This window comes from Orbicella franksi, chromosome 11, assembly GCF_964199315.1.
Source record: "Orbicella franksi chromosome 11, jaOrbFran1.1, whole genome shotgun sequence".
In the NCBI taxonomy this organism is placed as follows: Eukaryota; Metazoa; Cnidaria; class Anthozoa; order Scleractinia; family Merulinidae; genus Orbicella; species Orbicella franksi.
In genome coordinates this window covers 1,334,120-1,355,000 of record NC_138155.1, presented here as the reverse complement: position 1 = coordinate 1,355,000, position 20,881 = coordinate 1,334,120, and the positions used below count along the sequence as shown (strand labels likewise).

Here is a 20,881-nt window from a genome sequence, read left to right as displayed (position 1 = left end):
TCCAGCCTTGCGATTGGCTGTTTGTACTTACCGCGTTTGCAGCCTGTGGAAGATGTTGTTCGGGAAGTTTTTCACCTTCCTCCTCTTTGGGTGAAGTTGGGGAAGGAGGCTGATGCTGATACGGAGAGAAAAAATGGCGAATATTGTTACAATATGCTAGTAAATGACAAATGACACTTTCAAACATTGGGAGTTAGAAAACTATTTTTCAAGCAATAACAATATTTTTATCACAATACAAGGGTACCACTTATTATTCTATGATGAACTTACCGAAGAACGTTTACGTCCATCTGGAAACTTTGTTAGCTCATTGGCAGCTACAACCTGGAAGAAAAGGAGCCTTCATAAGGGCCGCTGAGCTAGCTTCATGTTACTACAGTCCGCCTCTACTAGCAATGTGACCAGTTAGGTTCGTTCCTCGGCCAATAATAACTGAGAATTTGAATTTGTACAATTTGGGACGTGGCATGTGGTGGGGGGGCGGAAAGAGGATAGGAAACTGGGAGAATTACAGTTCATTGAATGGTAGCCTGCTCACAGATTGGGATCGTACACTGCTGACCTAAACAAGAGTGTACAACCTTAATTGATAAGGGTTGGGAGCAATCTTAGGAAGTCGATTATACTTGGCCGTAGGACAAAACTAAAGCAGAAATGCGGCATAAAAGCTATGAAACAAAAAAGTGTGATGGTGATTTGCAGTCATTTTGTTTCTAAGCCTTTGTTACTTATGGTTGAGCCTATGGAAGACTCAGCACGGTTTAATAACCTGAGACTACAATGCAATCCTTGTAATGTGAAGCCAGGTGTTTAAAGCATGCCTGGAAAGTTAGTTACCATCATTGACATGCCACTCAAGTATTTAAATTTATCAGTCATGATTCACTGAGTTTGCCTCACAAGTTTCTTCCTTTTCTCTCACAAATAACTGCAATCTTCAGCTAGGGATGTAGCGTATTACCAATTACTTGAAACTGCAGCGAGATTTAGAAATGTTGAGACTGTGAGTAGTTGTCATCTTAATAATATGAAACATGTGAGCAGAAATTTGTCAGTCACCTCTTGTAGTCTATGAAAAGTTATTGGGCAGTGACCAGGGGGAGGGGAGTGAAAAGACATAAATGGGAAAATTAAAGCATGCCACTCTCTCTCAAGTCTCTTCTCGGTTGATCTGAAAAACATGTTTGAGAGTAAAATGTCAATTAGAAGTATTTGAGTGGAGGAAGAGATAACTAGGTTCATTATGAAAAGGTCACGCATGAGTTTTAATTAATCAAAGTGTTTGTGCTCAGAACATTACAGTTTCACTGTTTAAACCTTAAATGGAAACTTATTATGAACAAAGCAGACATGCCTAATGGGTTCCACACAACACAAATAAACATGCACGTTTGACTCATCCATGTACATATACTGTGGGCTATACTGCTTCATTAACTTTGGGTTAACTTCTTATAAGAAATTAGAATTATTTTAGAAAATCTTTGGCCCCCTAGTATTTGCAAACAATAACAGCAAAACAAAACAACAAACAAACAAAAAATAAACAATCGGAAACAGCGTTATGATAAGACGTATTTGGTTCACATCATACCTGGGATTGTCCTAAGAAATCCCGTTTTTCATTGATAGCATCAAAAAGGCGTTTCTGTGGCTGAAACACAGCATGTGATGGAAGATCCATAGGCTCCACATTTTGTCCAGACTGAAAAATGAAAACCACGTGCAGTCAGAAGGAACATAGGCAGAGAGGCAGGCAGGACAGGGAGGCTAGAAAGTAGGCAGAAAGGAAGACAGACAGGACAGGAAGACAGGGAGGCAGACAGGACAGGCAGGGAGGGAGGTAGGACAGGCAGGCATTATGGCAGGCAGGAAAGGCAGGAAAGGCAGGAAGGGAGGGAGGCAGGATAGGCAGACATGGAGGCAAGATAGGCAGACGTGGAGGCAGGACAGGCAGACATGGAGGCAGGACAGGCAGGCATGGAGGCAGGACAGGCAGACATGGATACAAGATAGGCAGACATGGAGGCAAGACAGGCAGACATGGAGGCAGGAAAGGCAGACATGGAGGCAGGAGAGGCAGACATGGAGGCAAGATAGGCAGACATGGAGGCAAGACAGGCAGACATGGAGGCAGGACACGCAGACATGGAGGCAAGACAGGCAGACATAGAGGCAAGATAGGGAGATGTGGAGGCAGGCAGGACAGGCAGACATGGAGGCAAGACAGGCAGACATGGAGGCAGGACAGGCAGACATGGAGGCAGGCAGGACAGGCAGGCAGGGAGGAAGGACAGAAAGTCAGGGAGGCAGGCAGGACAGGCAGGCAGGAAGGGAAGCAGGACAGGCAGGCATGGAGGCAGACAGTACAGGCAGGGAGGGTGGCAGGACAGGCAGGCATGGAGGCATGCAGGACAAGCAGGCAGACAGGCAGGTAAGCAGTGAAGCAGGAAAGCAGGCAGGACAGGAGGGCATAACACAGAGAGGCAGGCAGGCTGGTAAGTAGACAGGAAGAAAGGCAGGCAGGCAGAATGGCAGAGAGGACGGCAGACTGGTAAGTAGCCTGGATGAACAGACAGGCAGGGAGGTAGGCAGGGAAGTAGAGAGGCAGGAAGGCAGGCAGGTGAGAAGGCAGGTTGAAAGGCAGGGAGGTAGACAGGCAGGAATGCAGGCAGGTGAGAAGGCAGGCAAGCAAGCAGGTTGAAAGGCATGGAGGTAGACAGGCAGGTAGGCAGGCAGGCAGCCAGGTAGGCCGGCAAGCAGCGGGGGGGGGGGGGTGGGGGTGGAGACAGAATGGCAGTTAAAGGGGGGGGGGGAGGAAGACAAGCAGGCAGACAGGAAGAGATTCTTCTGCTAAATTATAAGTTCTGTTATCTTGATTCATCACCTGCCAACAGAGTAAGAGATCTTCAATGATGCTGTGACGTGGTTCCACCTTGGATTGAAGTGCCATTAAAAAATCATTTCTAGCCTCTTGGGCATCTCCCAACCTTGAGTGTGCAATGGCCCTGTTGGTCAGAATCTAATTCAAATGAAACAAAAAAATAAACAAATCAACACTGAAAAAATAAATACAAAAAATGCATTAAATAATATAAAAAAATGGCCACTGTTCTGAAAACTTGGGATTCCTTACCTCGCACAAGTAAAGTTTGGACTTTAAGCCCAGTTGCTGATAATTTATTAATCTATTTCCCCGCAGATAGAAATTAGCGTCATTAAAGTTCTTTAGTGCGTTTTCATTCCTGGGAGAAGAAAATATACAAAAAGTTATGTAACTTGCTGTACATGCAGTGATTCAAACCTGATCTATTCTGCATACCGCATTTAGCCACGGACTGAAGAAGCATGGCCTGCCTTCTTGGACCAAATTAGTCTAACTGGGATACTTGCTCAGTAGTAAAAGTACATGTATATTTATAGAGGATTATAGGACAGCAAGAAAGAAACTAGTTAGACACGTCTTGAAATTCCCAGAACATGCGCTAAACATCATAAGATGGTCATCATCATCACCATCATCATCATCATGTTTCATTGTCATCATCATTGTCAACTTTAACCCATTGACACTTGGAGATTACTTGGAGATTTTTAGGAAAAAAAATGGCATTTTTCTAAATTTTTGGCATTTTCAGCCTGGATAGGAGCTAAATTACATACCCAAAAAGGCATTTGTGACATTGTGTTTTTGCAGATTTTTGCTCAGGCATGTGCAGAAATCAAAATTTTAAGATTTTGGACCTACATCTTCAGGGTTTTGGGTATTTTGAATTTTTTGTTTTTGCCTTTCCGTTTCCTCCTTTTCTTATCTTTTTGCTACCATTGTTGACCTTCTACTGGGCTTGCTTCCAGGTCAGGAATCTCCAAGAAAGCACCAGCAAGACAGGATATTCTTACCACGGAGTAATCAAGTGTAGTTGAGGGAAATTTTGCTCTGAGTTTTTCGTTAAAATTTCTAAGCATTTTTCGTGCATATTTCAGGCTCAATTGACCCAGTCACTCTGACCTGGGTATCATTGGGAGGATCTTTTCCTCCTGCAGAACTCGAGTGTAAGTGATGCCAATTTTGATCAAAGATGATAATGTTAAAAGTTGAATAAAGGCCAATGCTTGTCACGGGAGGTTACAGGCAGCACAGGCATCAATGGGTTAATAAAGGTTGATTTATTTTCCTGATTTGTATGTTTTTGCAAAGATATCTATCTTTCTACATGTACACTGCACATGTAGATACTTGGTTTTGGTTTCTTATTCAGATAAATCTTGGCAAACTTTGCTGTTGTTACACCTGAATGAAAGGCCTTATAATCATTGTCTTTTACTTTAAATTGAACCTAGGCACCCTTTTGATGTTTTATGAACAAGCTACAATGAATTTCTACACATTATTAAAAGAAAATGTACAACAGAGTGAGGGAATTGTTTGGAATGAAATTCTACTCTATCACATCCACTTCAACATGTTCCTAACTTTTCTTAACCCATTGACTCCTGGAGCTTTTTGCCAAAAACACATTTTTTGGACATTTTGAAGATCATCAGCCTGGATATGGGCCAAATTAGCTTCAATCTACTCAAAAAGGCATTTTGCGACACAACAGCATGCATTTCTTTCCACTACTGACTAGCATCATTTGTAACAACATTTTTGCTCGGGCATGCACAGAAATCAAAAGTGACCCACATCTTTAGGCTTTTCGTTTTTTTAATTTTTTTTTGCCTTTCCTTTATCGCCTTTTATCTTTTTGCCGCAGTGATTGACCTTCTACTGGGCTTGCTTCTAGTTTAAAAATTTCTGAAAAAGCATCATCGAGATGGGCAATATTTACCATGGAGTGACTATGTGAAGTCGCAGGAAATTTTGCTGTGAGTTTTTCACTCAAATTATTGGGAATTTCGTGCATATTTCAGGCTCCATTGAGCTGATCACTCAGATCTGGGTATCATTACTAACACAAAGATCTTTTCCTCATGCAGAACTTGAGTATAGATGATGCCAATTTTGATCAAAGGTGATGACGTCAGAAGTGGAACAAAGGCCAACACTTGTCACGGCCAGTTATGGGCAGCATAAGAGTCAATGGGTTAATATAAAAACTTGTATAAATTTATATAATTAGAAAATTACAGTTACAATTAAACTGAAATATTGAATAAGGGTTTAACTATAATTACCTATTCAATGCTAAATTGACATTCCCCAGCATGAAATGGGCAACTGCCAACATTTTATCTTTCTCTACCGACTCTTCAAAAGCCTATAAGTTAAACAAATAAGTGGAAGTTTAGCATCATAAACCTTTTACTAGTAACGGTAATAACTTAACTGTAATGTCTATAAACATGGGAATGTTGTAAAAATTGTGTCACATTGGTAGTTTTAAAAAATCATCAAGTAATGACCCAGCATGTAAAAGGTAAATCAGATATTTGATAAAATTGACCAACCTGATTAAGAAATTTTTTTCATTGTTTCTTTGTTTTCCCTAGCCCTCAGTGCCAAAATATCTACTTTTGGGTCTTCTTAAAAACTCATATCTCAGTATAACCTAACATTTTCCCACCCTTTAACCTTTAATGTATATAATGCAAACACATACATACATACATACATACATACATACATACATACATATATGCATGCAACACTATTTAAAATGTGTGGTTGATAACTCGAAAGTGCAAGGCCAATATAGTATACTGAACTGTTATTAAAGACAATTGAAGACATTTCTATAAGTGGTGATATTTATCTGTTCACATGATTGTCCACGTGCAGTCAATGCAAATTGATTCAAATGTACTTAAATATAGAGTTGGCAAGTAATAGGTACCATCTGATTGGTATTTTGAAACACGTGGCATGATTATGCAGTTAACAATGCATTTTTACACATAATATCCCATATTATTTATTGAATGGTGACGAACTAATGACACAGTTTAGTTATCAAAAGTTTAGAAAGTAGATCTATAAAATTAGCATAGAAAGTTCTGCTGGTGCAAGGTTCACTGCAAAATAAAAATTTGTCTGAGCTGTTGGTTAAGGACAGCCATTTATTTTTATGGGGTTATGGGAAATCTTCTGTTGGTTCATATTTTCTGTTCCATTGCTTAAGTATAAACTCGTCCACTGCATGCAATATATTGAAAGACAATTGCAAACAAATAAATCAATGCATCACAAACAGAATTTGACACCAAATCATAAACAGCTGGTGTTGATCGTGAGTAAGTTAAAACAAAAATTAACGTCCACAAACATGAGGAAATACTTTATAAAGAAGTGACCAAGTGCATATCATGGAGGTCAGATTTCGTGGTAAGTGCAATGAGCACTTGTACGCTAGTTAATAATAGCCGGCCGGCTCGTGAATGGAGTCACGTAAATCACCGGCACATAAAGTTTTTATAGAGTTAACAAAACCTTCACGTAAACTATTCTGTACCTTTGCAGCCATTTCCATTCTTTTAAGTGCTAAATACGTTTGTCCTATGTTAAAGAGATTTCTCCCCGACGTGATCAGTTGCTGAGAAGAATCAGTTCTTCCTTCTAGAGCCATAAAGTTCATCAACGCATCTTGAAAGTTCCCTTGTTCCATGAAGGTCACACCGTCCTTCCAAATTCGCAGAGTCTGCACCATTGACATGTCCTCCATTTCGAAATGGCTTGGCAGAGGCAAGAGGAGGAAACGATGACCGAGGGAAATGAAAATGCTTAACAGCTGCAAAAGGAAATATTTCAATTTAAATGATGTTCCGTAATAAAACGAATGTTTTCCACAAGAGCCGATATAAGAAAATTCACGGAATTTATTGGATTACCGCTGAACACATACTAAAGGCTCAGCAGTTGTCATAGCAACCATTACTGAAAAACTGTCCACCATCTTGGCACAAATCGAGTTGTAGATTAAATGGATTACACAGGCAGTAACTACGAGGGAGATTTAAAAAATGGAAGGTAAATATAGATATATAGGTTATTGTATAATACATTTTAGATATCCGTTGTTCGTAGTTATATTTATTTGAGCTTCTGTCGTTGTTGCAGAATGGAAGGTAAAGCTGAGTACTTCTTACCTCCGGCACTAGAAACTAAATACGTCGGTGACATGAAGGACGGAATGTAAGCAAAACTACTTCGTAATACTTATTTTTTTTATAGAACAGATTACTATTCAGCTACTAACTTCAAAGTAGAATATTCTAAAAGGTAGTTAAGATACGCTGCCAGGTGAATCATGGCTCGATAAAGTCCTAGATTTTCCATTTTTTTTGTGCCATGCAAACCCATGCACTTACTGCTTATTCTTAGTTATGTTGTACTTTATACATTAGAGCCTAAATTCCATTTCGGCCCGATTTTTGCGTTCAGAAGAATGTAATTAGAACGTATTGTAGTGGAACGACTTGCATGATATTGTCGCTGACGTCACACACCCAGTATGACGTCAGAAGGCAGTGAAGTGTGACTTGACTGTTACGCAAGTTCAAGTGCATCATCTTTTTATAAAATAATCACTGACTGGAACTGTCGAAATTCTATTAATCTGCGACAAGACTCTGTAATAACAGTTTAAGCATGACGTTTATGGCAGACAACAAATGGGAAAGATTACCTCTGAATTTTCATTGTTTTCTTTTAATCCTTAAATAAATCACACAAAAATAGAAAAATGTCTCCTACTATTCACTGCAAATACAAATATTTTCACTCTACTATACAGACAGCTGAAGACAGACAGCAAAAGTTTCATTTTTGCCGTTTGCGGTTTGACGTAACGTCATGTGTAATCTCTATTATATTCTTGCTGGCATTATTTTCAGTTCCTGCTGCTTTACCCACAGGTCCCCACAGGCCCAATCATATGTCTGTGGTGGTATGAATTCAACCATGTAAATTACAACACGATCACATTCAAATATAATTTATCCTATTATTGATTAGATTCCATGGAGCTGCTGTAGGTCACTTGAAATAATTTTGTGATCAATTCTGAGCCTATTCTGTAGTTCCTCAGGTGAAGCATAGTTACATTTGTCATCATAAAAGTCTATATAATAAATATAACCAGAGTTTTCTAACTCATTGCTTAGAGTGAAAGTACACTAACAGCACAAACCTCAACTTCTGGATGACACCTTTTTTTCAAAAAGAGGTGTACTTAATAAATCTATTCGGACGTACTGAGTATGTCAAAATTTTAAGAGATTAAGTCAAACTCCTGACACACTGGAAACAACTTTGACAACTGAGATTTGTAAGAGGCTTTTTGAGAGACTGCTAATTTCCCATTGCCATGACATCACATGAATATCAAATTACATCAATCTCAGAGAAATGAAATGCATTAAAGAGACACTTTAAATTTACGACCTTTCAAAAATGTGTACATGCCTGTAATTAAAGTAAAAAACTTATGGCATTTGAAGTTTTTTACTAGACACCCATTTTCAATAAGAATGGAGTGACACACAGGATATACAATGGTCTGGCACTCAAGCAGATAAAGTTAAATGTATTGTGGGCACATCTTGATATTGCTACTTTGTACTGTGCTTTAAAATATTGGCAAAGTTTAAGCTTGCTAGAAATTTATGGATTATTTATTTAATAGAGACATGAATCTGTCCCTTTAGTTTTTGCATTCATAATGTACAAGGTTCTACTATATCTAGGTTCCATGGCGATGGCACCCTGTTTTTCTCAAATGGGAGCAAGTATGTCGGAAAGTGGGAGAAAGGCATTGCGGTTGAGGTAAGAAAGATATTCAGATCTCCCATGAGGTGCTGGGGGAACTTAAAAGAGCTTTATAAGGGGACGCTCTGTCACAAAGTACAATTTGATATAGCTTATGAAGACATACTGGATCCCTTATTACTAGGTACAACTCACCTTAAATGCAACCTCTATTGTTAGGGTAAATACACATTTGCTGATGGTTTGGAGTATGATCCAGAGGATTGGGAATACTGTGATGGATATGACAGGAGATTTTATACTGAAATGTGCAATGGATTAAAACCAGCTGGTACGTTTATATGTCTAACCACAGACTTCCTGCTTCCTTGTTTGCTGTGGTAGGCACTTGTTCCCTTTCTTTCGAGTCTAGGAAGTTGACATATTTTGCCAAAATTTAGACAATGTCAGGTTCAATTTAACAGCTCAAAAACGCCCCCGACAAAACGCTCCCGTAGACAAATTCATGACACAGAAATTAATTAGCTCGCATATAAGAACAACTTCCTGTATGGGAGTACATTCCTTTTTCTCGAAACTTTTCTGGTCGAAGGTTTTTAAAAGCTAAGTACTTACAGTGGAATCCCAATTTCTCGAGCTCTCATTTTTTCGAACCTCCCGATAACTCGAAACAAAAGTCGTTTCCCTCTCCTCAGTCGAACACTGTAATTTTACCCCTGATTTCTCGAACTACCCGATTTTTCGAACCACTTTTTGTTTTCCTTGGAGGTTCGAAAAGTCGGGATTCCCACGGTAGTTTTCGACGATATTTCATTGTGGGAGAATTTTGTTATATTCTACTTGAGATCACAGTGGAAATTTGTCATTTTACGCGAATCGCAGTTGATAATTTTTTCACGTAAGTACACTTGGTGGCAACAAAATCGCATTTCATTACAAAAAGAAAAAAAATCTTCAGTTTTTTTTTTTGCTTCACTATGGAAACTACGCGTATCACGAGCAAATATCACGTTTCACGCCCAAAATACACGGGAATTCACGTCACGAATATACACCATACCGCCCCGATAATGGCTGCGCGCGATTGAGGTTTGTCGTGACTTTATTGCAGGTCGTTCCCAGCTCACCAACCGCATTCCACCTCGCGAGATTCCCGAAGGCTGTTATGACTGTGGCGACGGATTCTACAACCCTGTGTCAAGGGTGATTGTAGACTATGATTACAAGTTCCTCAGAAATGCAGGTTAGTTTTTATATTGATGCTGAAAACAGGCATGAGCCGCTTGATTCAGGACACTCTTTAGTAGTGTTGTTTGCACAACATACATCAGAACTCCACTTTACTGCCACATCCGGGTCATTCATGGCCACTTTCCTTACGTTCTACTGATTCCGAGAACAGTATGACCAACCTGATTATAACAACAACAGATATTTGTGACCCGTTGGCGATCGGACCAACGTTGTTCCACTTTACCACGAACATATGCTGGCTGAATATACGTTGTAGGTCCAAGCATTTAATCGGGGAACACCTCAGTTTCGTCTTTTGAGGGCGAGGAAAATACCATTTTCAAACGTACATCTATATCGTGTTAGATTTAAGAACACTCATGCTCAGCCCTCAAATAGACTTCTTTTATTTGTGTTTGAAATATCTGCGTTTAGAGGTGTTTCTTGTTTCATGCTACTTCAGATACAGGTTACGCCAATCACACTGACCCATTTGAACAACCTTTTTTGCTGTTTTTATTAGATGATGACGAACATGACTGGATTCTCAAAACATGCAGGAAGGGTTGGGATGAAAACGTCGGATACAGACCAGATCTTATCAAGTAGAACCTTTGATCGTCAGAGGGATACGAACAGCGTCTGCTCTAGTCCAGGACAGTCAGAGGTCGTTCTTAATACCGTCAGTTTGAACAAAGTTCAAGTTAATAATGTTCCGGACTTGAGACTGACGTACTCCGCCATGAAAATGTTTGCCGAACTAAATAATTTGTGCCCGTGAACAGAGTTATGCCCCATGCCAATTGGATGCAAAACCAAACCCATTTTGATTTAGTTACTGTTAATTTTTAATTCATCATACCGGTGTACCAGAAGACGAGAACCTTTCAGTGGACTTCCAGGGGAGTTAAACATCGCTCGAATTCGTTTGTTCGTTGAGGTTACCAACTTGTGTTAATTTGAACCTTGTTTCTTTTGTCCAAAATTTTTATTTATGTAGCTTAGTCCAGGGAAATATGTTTCGTTCATGGGAATAAAGTACATGTACAGGACTATAGAATGTAACTTGTAAATAAAAGAATATTTTTAGTGAATTTTCTGTCTGCTTCTCTCTGTAATTCGAAGAAACAAGCAACCCAAGACCTGCCTCCCAGGGCATTGGAGCTAGTCGCACTGTATGAACAAACATTTTACAACAACCAAAAGAAGTCTACAAAAGCAAACGACCCAGGAGTCAATAATTGCAAATCCACAAGGTTAATTTTATTCATAGTCAAATTTGGGAAAGATCAAGTTTTTATAGGCCATGACTACTAACAGTCTTTAATGCATGGGAATACAGTGTGTCGACAGTGACTAAATACACGTACGAAGAAACAATAAAGGAGAAAGCGGAAGTGGACAGAAATGGGCTTTTTCCAGAGGAGAGTATATTGATTCCCTAGTAGTCTTACCGGAATCTTCCAAAATTACGGTAGTGCGAAATTTTGAAATGTATTTTACCCTAGATGCAGTTCAATATTTACACGTAGTAAACTATATTCTAATACATACGCTCTTAGCACCTATCTTAACACACTCCTTGTTTCATGAACTCTTCAGGCCCCGATGGGGCATTTCTTAGGGGAGTAACTGTAAGACCAAGTTTTGAGCAGAAATGACCTACAGATCATCGTTGGCACCGACAGAGCTAATGTAGGGAGAGCAAAACAATTTCCTTTAACGACGTAGTAATAAATTACATCAATATTTGTGTACAAAACCTATCGAGTATACGTAAGAACTATTTACAGTGTCTTTTTAACGTCGCTTGGACGAAAATAGATGTACTTTATAATGTTTCTTATAAACACGTAATTAAATGAGAGCTAAGCTCTGATATAGGTACCGTATGTTTTCCAGCTATGCTATTTTTAGGAACAAAAATGACTATTTTGTTGGCTGTTCTTGTATGTACGTAGCTGTGATTCCCAATCTAAGAGTAAGTTCTCCCACCCACCCCACCCCGATCAAAATACTTTGGCTACCTGCTCATTCACGATAAAATAATATATAGCTCATTTAAATATTTCATAAGCTCAGCGTCTCACAGAGAAGTCCTTTTAATTTTGTCTTGTCTCATACTATTTAAATACATCAGTAAAGCTGTCCTGACCGACAGGCAGCCTTTAAGTTATGTTTTCTCTATTTCTGCAAAAGATTAAAATCTTCGACTGATATTTTTGTTTTGATTCTTGGTGCCGAGCCATGCTCAAGCGGATGAGTTCTTTTACCTCTTTGCCGTGTCACAACCGGGAGCGAAAAATCACCGGAAGACAATTCGGTATTAGCCTGTGGTGCGCGCGTGTGCGTCCGCACTGAAACAGACCCAGGCCGTGTCGTGCCTGGACGTCTGGGCTGAATAGCACCGTGCGCGCTGAAAGAGCGAGAATAAGTTCTGAAAGGTTCATTAAGCCCGCTGGTCCTGTTGTAGACGGGAGGCTTTGTATAACGAGTAGCAGCTGTAGTAGTTTTAGGTCTTGTCAGTTCTTTCTTCAAACCTTGAGGCGCAAAAGATCTACGTGATGCAAAATGTTTGTCGTCCGGTTTAGCTCCATGAAGTCTTTGGCGCAAAGAGCTTAACTCGAGTGATTCTCGGCGATGTTGGCTTGACGAGTTTTCAACGCTTTCGTCAATTTCTGAAGTGCTGGGCTCTTCATCGTCTTCTTTGTCGAGATCACAGTCTGTGCAGCTAGGAACAGGGCAAGGAGATCCACTCACTTGAGAGAAGATGTGCAGCAGAAAAGTACGAAAACTTGAGGCATTTTGACAACAGCACCGGCCTTGCCATGATATGTAACCTGAAGAGGACAAACGATTTACAGGAACTAAGTAAACTGTAATTATGGTTTGATATTGAAGAACAAGAATCGCCATATCAAGGGATGGGTCGGAATCGATCATAAATCGAATTCACCATGTGAACTGCAAACCAAAATCCGAAAGGTCCGAAATACGTTATGATTTCTTGAGCAACTATACGCTTTAAACTCACAAAACTAAATATTGTGATCACAAGTTTATTTCCTTGCTGACCTGAACTGTCAAGTAAAATAAGTGTCGGTGCTCCAACCAGACCAAACAGCTGGCATACATCCGGGTCACTAATCAAGCCTCGCCTTATGGAGCGAGTCCGCTGACTTTGCGAATAGCAGCCACACGTATGGGTGACGGAGTCGTTGGTTTTACGCCAGCTTCGCTCGGTCAGAATATTGGCCAGGGACTGGCGATGGGAGGGGACTGGTTCTTCACTCCGCACACAGCAAGTGACAAACGCAAACTGGAAGTTAAAGGAAAGAAAAGAATCTACCAACTGCGTTAGCAGCCCCGTGTGGTCGGCCATGCTGTGATGACTCTTATATGGTTTTGACAATATTCACCTATAAGTTCTCTTTCTATAATAATGTGTTGTATTTGAGCGAGACAAACTGCAAGGGCAAATTTCCGTGAATGAATAACATCATCTCTATCACTCAATCAGCCATTAATTGTACATTTACCTTGTCCCTGAATTCTTCAGCAAACTGCAGGAAATGTTCCATAACCTCTAGTGACGAATAACACCTGAAACAACACGACATTTGCAAGTGAACAAGACGACATCGATGAGAGTGTAGAGTACAAGTTCAGTTTCCCTATCATATTTCATGCATTTGACATATCTTCGTCGAAAAATGGAACGTCTAACGATCAGAAAGTTTTCAAGATTGTAAAATCGCTAAAACAAACAAACAATAACGCGTCAAACTTACCACTTGGTCCAGAAAAGTAAGGCCACCATTTTGTTGATGCCGACAGGAGTCAGAGGCCGCCACTGAGCGCTGAACACGTCCATTACACTCAACACAGGGCAGGGAATTCTATGAACCAGGATTCCTCGAGGTATGAACACTCGACCGGAAGTCCGGATTCTATGTTTAAGCTCATAAGCATGGGAATCATCCCAGCTACAACATCCAGAGTTGGGCCAACTGAAAGGGAATATCTAAATCACATCTCTGTAAATGACAATACCCTTTCGTCTCGGATAGTCTCAATCAATCGATCTCACAAGCAAGAGAGCGAACGAGGAAGTAAACAAAGAATCAAATTTCTAGTTACAGGTCCCATTCATGATCAGAATTTCATTGTCCAAGTAGTTAGCATAGGATGAGTTGCAACCTATTAAACCGGTTTTGAATAAACTCTAAACAGACAACTGCAAATTTTCAACAAAATTCAATACCTTTCATTTCGCTTGTGTACATCAAAGTAACAAAACAGCACGAAAGGTAGAAATCCATGGCCAGACAGTTCGATTGCATTTGAGAGAGGACTGGACCCAACTGGGTGATCGCTGAGAGTTTGAACAGCAATCACGTGACAAGCAACGGAAAGCTGAAAACGAAAAAATCACAGATCAAGTCTATAAAGAATTTTACATGTAAAAAAATAATTACTGGCACTAAAAGCTTAACTTTATTTCACCAGCAATGTCAAAGAGTTCTATTGATATTACTTTTGAGAACTTGATGATACATCAAGACCATAAACCTGTCAGGTCAACAGTCTAACGACCAAATATCAAAACCATACGACAACAACAACAACAGCAACGACAAAAACACCACCACTATTAAGGCTATGGAATGTCCAAAAGATATGGCAGCTTCAACCTGCATTCCCTCTTCCTAAGCTAAAAAACAAGAGTGGTTTTAGCTTGTCACCTTCACATGAGTTTCCAGAGTCCACCGTGAGAGAATCTTCCCGCATCGAATGCCATCAACAAATACTTGGTAACCGCTCACCACCGCGTCTCCATCGTCGCGTGGTCTTGACCACCTTATAAGAGTTGAAATAGAGCCTGGGGACGAATCAAGCCAAGAATGAATGTGCAGTTAGTTTTACTAAGTGGTTAACTTTCATATTCTTTCATAAAAAAGGGTTTGTCACCATGTCCTGCAGTTTTCATGCATCAAGTGTCACATCAAGACAACAATATCTCCTAGTTGGCTAAAATGACTTAAGAAGTTTGGAGAGCACTTGCTCTCGGCTATCACCTCAAGCAACTCTCACGCTTCTTTCGTGTTCTCCATACTTCCCGCGTGCATCTATAACTCGACATACGTACGCTAAGCATGAACCAATTCTTTAATAATGTAAAAGGAAATTAGATGTTGGCCATTTAGTCTGAGCCTAATAAACTTTGATTATCTGCGAAGCGAAAGCTATAATAATAATAGTAATGATGATAATAATAATAACAATAACAATAACAATAACAATAACAATAACAATAACAATAACAATAACAATAACAATAACAATAACAATAACAATAACAATAACAATAACAATAACAATAACAATAACAATAACAATAACAATAACAATAACAATAATAATAATAATAATAATAACTTTATTAGCACTATTAAATGCGCTAATTGGAGACACTGTAAACAAATAAACGAATATAACATAAACTATTAAGAATCCCAACTGGTTGGAAGTTGACCGGTTGGCTATTTACACAACGCGGTCGAGGAGTTGAACTCGGGACTACCGAAGACAAATCCAGATAGCGGTAGGGTGGACGATTTGAACCAAGGACCTCCAGATTTCAAATCCAGCGCCATAAACCACTCGGCCACGCCGCCTCCACTGACTCCAGCTATTCCAGTTTCCTGTTTAAGATTCAAGTTTGGAAATTAATGACAAGAAGATTAACCTGTGTACTCTTTGATGTCTTCAAGAGCATCGGCCAGATCCGAGTCAATTTCCAATATTGTGTCCGTAGCCTTGGCAATCTGCAATATAGTAATAGTAAACAATAATCAACAACTGAACACAGCCAGTCACTCTCACAAATCTCACTGAATTACAGGTGTTTATGGCAAAATCTTTATGGCACCAGCATTGTCTGGCATATTCTGTTCTGCAAATAAGTCAACTAAGCTTAAGTAAAACCTCGAGTTTTTGCAACAGAAAAGTAATTTACAATTTTTGTAACAGCGGCAACCAATAATTTTTTTTTCCCTACAGAAAGGCTACATTGCATTTTCAAAGGAAGCTAGTATATTGCTTAAAACTAAAGCAGAAATTTCAAGTGAACCGTTGAGACAGCGAAAAGGTCATCGTCATAAGTGCATCTCAGTTTATCCTCCAATAATTACGGCGAGTCAAGCGTTCCAGATACATGTAGCTACCACGGATAGCAAAACTCTGATCCTTCAAATTTAGCCGCCAAGTATATGCTCATCTAACAGAAACACAATGATCAAATTACAAAATCACATTCCAACATACTTTTGAAAACACTCTCCCTTACATAAACGAGAATAATCAGCGATACCTGAAGATCTTTTTGCTTTGATCCTTTAACAACAACGCTGTTCTCCAATAAATGAAGAATTCTGTGAAGTCTGAAAGGAACAAAATACAAAAGTTTGTACTCTGCGAGAGTATCTGTCATAAAGCACTCTGCTTGGTCCTAGGCCTCAAGATGATACAAGATGATGCCTCTCGAAGAATCATAATAAATTAATATCTAAGACAATTGTTCGTTTACTATCTTCCACTCAAATGTGACAATGGTAACTCAGTCAGAAGACTTTCCTTCAAGCTTACACAAATATCACAGTTTCGTTCATGAGCAAATTTCAACCTGTCTCTCTTGTTTGACAGCTCGCATATCCTCTCCTCCAGCCTTTTTCTCTCGTCCAAGCCCTCGACTTCCAAACTGATCACAGGTGGGTCAGGTGACACAGCAGCACGTGTTCTGATTGGCTCAGAGTAAACGGACTTGCAGCCTACTGGCGTTAGCTCCACTTGTAGCACGACCCAATAATACGAGTCGGGAGAGACGTTCATAAGTTTGTCCTCTTCAATGTTTGATGGCAATAGACCATGCTGTATCGATTGAGCATCGGTTATAATATCTTGACTTGTTACCATGTTACCTTTGTCTTCTTGATAATAGACCTACAATAAACATTCAACATGTCGAGAAAGTCCTCAACTCGTAAATAACAACTTTGACATTAGCATTAATGACTTAAGAATGATGCCTGATGTATCGAAAAGTCGATTGACAATACGTTTACTCTTTCTTGTCAAATGCTTTAACAAGTAACTCCTTACTCGACTACAAAATAATCATCTCAATCCAAACTGGAGGGAGAGAGCAAGTTGCAGTGGTGTCCAAGATGGTAATAAAATTAAAAAAGAATAAACTAAGAAAAAAATTGAAGGAATAACACGTTCAGATTTGCACCCTGACAAGCTGGTGATTAGTAAAACTTTAAAACACTCATCATAATGATATCTGACATGCAAAAATCCAAAGCAATCTACTCTGGGATCATTGACTACATACAGCTAAGTCACCTTGTAACTGTCCACCTTTGCTCCACCCTTGAGCAATGGTGTTTTCCATCCAACTCTGATACAGTTGACTTGCTGAGACGGGATCCTGGTGATCAGCGGTTTCTCTGCACCAGGACACGTGACGACTAATGGATCAGACCAGTCGCTATCGCACGCAACTTTGGTGCTGAAGGCCTGAGGAGAAATCATTTGTTATAGTCTTCGAAAGAGGTAACCTTTACTAATTCAGACCGGCTACTGTGTCAATTACTTTTTGCAAATAACCTGTGAAAGGAACGACGGGGAGGGGGTGGGGGTGGGGGAAGGAATGAGGGGGAATATCTAACCAGAGAATCAGCCATTACAATGACGCTTGACGTACTTTGAGGAGAAACGTGTACTGCTCGCAAGGCTGACCGTCTGTTAACTTGTAGTGATTACACTCGACATCCAGCTCTGTCTCTGTTTCGCCATTCACCTACAAAAAAAGAAATCCCCCTAAGTTCTATACTCAATCTTTATATTTCCTCTTTTAGAAGTGAATCACCTCCCTCTAATACATCCTTCTCAATTACACCATAGCGCGCGCGCTGGTCCTATCTAATTCCTATTTTAGCCATCATGGTAACAATATCTATTTACCGCGGCCGTGCGTAAAAAAACATGACTTATGCAGTTTTATTTTAGCTACAAGATTTCCGTCGAGTTTAGCTGCGAGTTCCCTTACAGCGTGCGCTGGTCCTACTTAATTCTTATTAGGGAATTTAAGAAAACCACGACGGCAACGGCAACGGCAACGGCAACGGCAACGGCAACGGCAACGGCAACGGCAACGGCAACGTCGCTAAACAAAAAGTTTAATGAGCAGAACAATGGCTGTGCACGTGCGTTATAATTCTTGGTACATTTCTTTGCCGTTCTCTGCAAAATAACAACGTGAAATGACCAAATTCCGCGTTGTCCAGAGAACGTGAAAATGTTTCGCCCTGTCCCAGATTCAGTTTCGTGATAGTTTTGACTCTGAGAAACAAAGGAAAATGACTTTAGAGTATCGCGAGATTCGTAGGTAAAATACATAATCATTTTTTAATCGACGTTGTCCTTGGCGTCGCGTTCTGGTTTCTTAAACTCCCTATTGAGCTATCATGGACGTCGATCATGGACGAAATCTCTATATACGCGCGGCCGTGCGTATATGACATGACGTGTGTAGTTTCAATTTAGATGCAAAATTTCCGTCGAGTTTAGTGCAAGTTCCTTTTGTTAAAGTGTCGGCAATGTGAACATCACTCCGAACAAGCCAAACTCTGCTTCGAGCCTTTAACCTTTGCCAAGCTAAGACGTTCACTAAAACTTGAGTATTTTGACTTTTGCTTACATTTTCACTGAGTATTCTTGACTCTGTTTGCCTACGTAAGCGAATTTTTCATTGACAGTGTTGGAAACCAGATGAAGTGCTTTCGTTCAACCGTCGCTCAGCTGACTGTGGCGTGTTTTTATCCAGGCAATGCAATAAGATCCTTTGTTTTCCTTCACCGTGCAATGTGACAACTTTGTGAGAACATTGTGAGAAGATGTTTTAGCGTCCAAGTTGTTGTCGCTATGGTACAAAAGAATTGGTTTATACTTTTAGCTGTACATATATCGAGTTATGGATGCACTTGGGAAGTTTGGAGAGCACTCAAGAAGCTAGAGTTGCTCTTACGCTTCTCTCGTGCTTTCCAAACTTTCCGCGTGCATCCATAACTCGATATACGCACGCTAAGCATGAACCAATTCTTTATTACCATATGTTTAAAATAAACTTGCAACAACACTGACACACAGAAGAGTTCCTGCAACAATAAAACACGGCAGAAAAAAAAGAGGAACAGCCTTCAAATTCAGCAGAACGTCAGTCATATTCCAAAAACAGTTCTCTGACAAAGAATATATCAGAACCTACCATAAGCTGGTAGTAATCAATCCCAGCATCGCCAAACGTCGTTGGTTTCCGCCATTCAATCGTTATACCAGGTTGAAGGCAGGCCCTACCACAAACAAAATACTAACATAAGCACTTCAGGAGGGAAAGTCAAACAAGCCTACAGCTTGTGCTCCAATGGGTTCCTGAGAATGGTTTGCAAATGCATTGTAGCATGGAAACTCTCTTCTCTTTTCACTTTTAATTCGTAAAGGAAATCGCCTAGATTTGTGAATTACGGTACAGCTGACATAGATAATGCAGGGCAATAAAATAGAAGAGGGAATTCAAGCCCTTAAAATGTAAATAAATATAAAGATTGTTTTCACAGCACAGAACTGGACAGACGTACCTGAGCTGCAAGGCAGGCTGTGTAACTGGTGCAGATGTCTGTACCGTATACTGTTGTGACCTGGCGACCAGACCCCCAGCCGCATTAACGGCTGCAACTACCACAAAGTGACTAGTGCCAGGTGAACAGTCATCAATCACGTGACAGGTCTGGATCAATGGTAATGTTAGTTCTTGGACCTAACGTAGAAGAAAAAGAACCAAGTAATTCACCAAAAGGAAAGGGAAGGAGCATATCAACATTCGCAAGGCGGAATAAAAGTACACACAGACATTTACTAAACGAGGAACGCAAACAGTGCTCTTAGCCCTGACAACAAAAGTGGTGTAAATAAACAAGAGCGCGTGAAAATAGAGGTTTCAAAGTGGTGCAGATTAACTGCAGACGGCATTTAAGATCACATAATACTGGTGACATTGTGATCTAAGACAAATAACACCTGTGCATTCTAACCTGAGGTCGGAGAACTGAGCTCCATTTGATGAGGTAATGGTCAGCGGTATCTACTGGAAATAAAACCCTAGATTCAGTGTAAGACTATAATAGTATAAATGTACGTTCAATGCACGGAAGTTTTGTGATCCCAGCAACAGATGAAAATTGCACACAAGGACACTATCACAACCAATGTGACAGTCAAGGGTCATGGTACTGAAATGACGTGACAGTCCCAAATGTACATTCGACGCTCGTCGGCTGTCACTGTTTAGAACTGTTGGGTAGCCTGTGCCTGTATAGCATCTTGAACTCACCTTAACCGAGGCTTCACTGACGCCGGCTCAGAAAAATACATGTTAGCGCTTGTGCAAGCTCTAAGTGTTTGACAACAAGTGCCGAATTTTCACTTAGGTTTTTTTCTCTCTTTCCTTACCTATTTCTGCCGGATGGGTCCATTCAATTGAGATGCTGGTATTTGAAGTTGACAGCACATTCACGGTGACATCAAAAGGAGGTCGTATGATCCCCCCGGACGGTCTTCGTCCCATGGTGCTGTCTTGGACCACTGGTGTGCACAACGTCAGTACATTAGACGGGGGGGAATCGCCATGCTGGGGATCTGAACCCAGTGCCACAACGTATATTCGGTACACACTGGAAACAAAGAAGTCAAGAACATTGGGATCTGATAATTGCTTAAGTCTCCCTACCTATCGGACTACAAAACAGTAATCACGGTAAAAAAAAAAACTAAATAAAAAAAAAATAATAATAATAATAATATAATAATAATAATAAT

The 20,881-nt window shown here is 40.1% G+C and overlaps 3 protein-coding genes across 4 annotated transcripts in view; 1 reads left to right on the top strand and 2 right to left on the bottom strand.

Annotated features, from left to right (window-relative positions):
* LOC145502993 (uncharacterized) overlaps window positions 1–6,808 on the bottom strand; it is an 11,991-nt gene extending 5,183 nt beyond the window's left edge. The window contains exons 1-7 of the mRNA XM_081482410.1: window positions 6,456–6,808; window positions 5,182–5,264; window positions 3,140–3,248; window positions 2,891–3,025; window positions 1,598–1,708; window positions 274–327; window positions 32–115 (exon numbers count right to left, since the gene is read on the bottom strand). Of these exons, the coding sequence (XP_081338536.1) occupies window positions 32–115; window positions 274–327; window positions 1,598–1,708; window positions 2,891–3,025; window positions 3,140–3,248; window positions 5,182–5,264; window positions 6,456–6,665 (786 nt within the window). The 5' untranslated portion in view covers window positions 6,666–6,808. The remainder of the gene's footprint in view (window positions 1–31; window positions 116–273; window positions 328–1,597; window positions 1,709–2,890; window positions 3,026–3,139; window positions 3,249–5,181; window positions 5,265–6,455) is intronic.
* A 49-nt stretch (window positions 6,809–6,857) lies between these two features.
* Window positions 6,858–11,037, top strand: LOC145502997 (MORN repeat-containing protein 5-like). The gene is made up of 6 exons (XM_081482420.1): window positions 6,858–6,970; window positions 7,061–7,135; window positions 8,689–8,767; window positions 8,930–9,041; window positions 9,822–9,953; window positions 10,467–11,037. The coding sequence occupies exons 1-6, from the start codon at window positions 6,924–6,926 to the stop codon at window positions 10,550–10,552; spliced, it is 531 nt and encodes a 176-aa protein (XP_081338546.1). The 5' UTR covers window positions 6,858–6,923; the 3' UTR covers window positions 10,553–11,037.
* A 900-nt stretch (window positions 11,038–11,937) lies between these two features.
* Window positions 11,938–20,881, bottom strand: part of LOC145502991 (uncharacterized) — a 38,090-nt gene continuing 29,146 nt past the window's right edge. Inside the window, exons 46-60 of one of the 2 annotated variants that reach the window (XM_081482408.1) lie at window positions 20,516–20,736; window positions 20,098–20,150; window positions 19,645–19,823; window positions 19,275–19,359; window positions 17,712–17,807; window positions 17,351–17,524; window positions 16,629–16,945; window positions 16,317–16,386; window positions 15,693–15,771; window positions 14,689–14,825; window positions 14,208–14,359; window positions 13,735–13,953; window positions 13,483–13,546; window positions 13,019–13,262; window positions 11,938–12,783 (exon numbers count right to left, since the gene is read on the bottom strand). In XM_081482408.1, the coding sequence (XP_081338534.1) occupies window positions 12,128–12,783; window positions 13,019–13,262; window positions 13,483–13,546; window positions 13,735–13,953; window positions 14,208–14,359; window positions 14,689–14,825; window positions 15,693–15,771; window positions 16,317–16,386; window positions 16,629–16,945; window positions 17,351–17,524; window positions 17,712–17,807; window positions 19,275–19,359; window positions 19,645–19,823; window positions 20,098–20,150; window positions 20,516–20,736 (2,746 nt within the window). In that variant the 3' untranslated portion in view covers window positions 11,938–12,127. The remainder of the gene's footprint in view (window positions 12,784–13,018; window positions 13,263–13,482; window positions 13,547–13,734; window positions 13,954–14,207; window positions 14,360–14,688; window positions 14,826–15,692; window positions 15,772–16,316; window positions 16,387–16,628; window positions 16,946–17,350; window positions 17,525–17,711; window positions 17,808–19,274; window positions 19,360–19,644; window positions 19,824–20,097; window positions 20,151–20,515; window positions 20,737–20,881) is intronic. The other variant, XM_081482409.1, reaches the window with a different exon arrangement.

Excerpts from the sequence above, each read along its gene's own strand:
- LOC145502997 (XM_081482420.1), top strand. The coding sequence starts at position 6,924 with ATGGATTACACAGGCAGTAACTACGAGGGAGATTTAAAAAATGGAAG. Across the intron at positions 6,971-7,060 it reads GGAGATTTAAAAAATGGAAG|AATGGAAGGTAAAGCTGAGT; the intron begins GTAAATATAGAT and ends TCGTTGTTGCAG. Across the intron at positions 9,042-9,821 it reads CAATGGATTAAAACCAGCTG|GTCGTTCCCAGCTCACCAAC; the intron begins GTACGTTTATAT and ends ACTTTATTGCAG.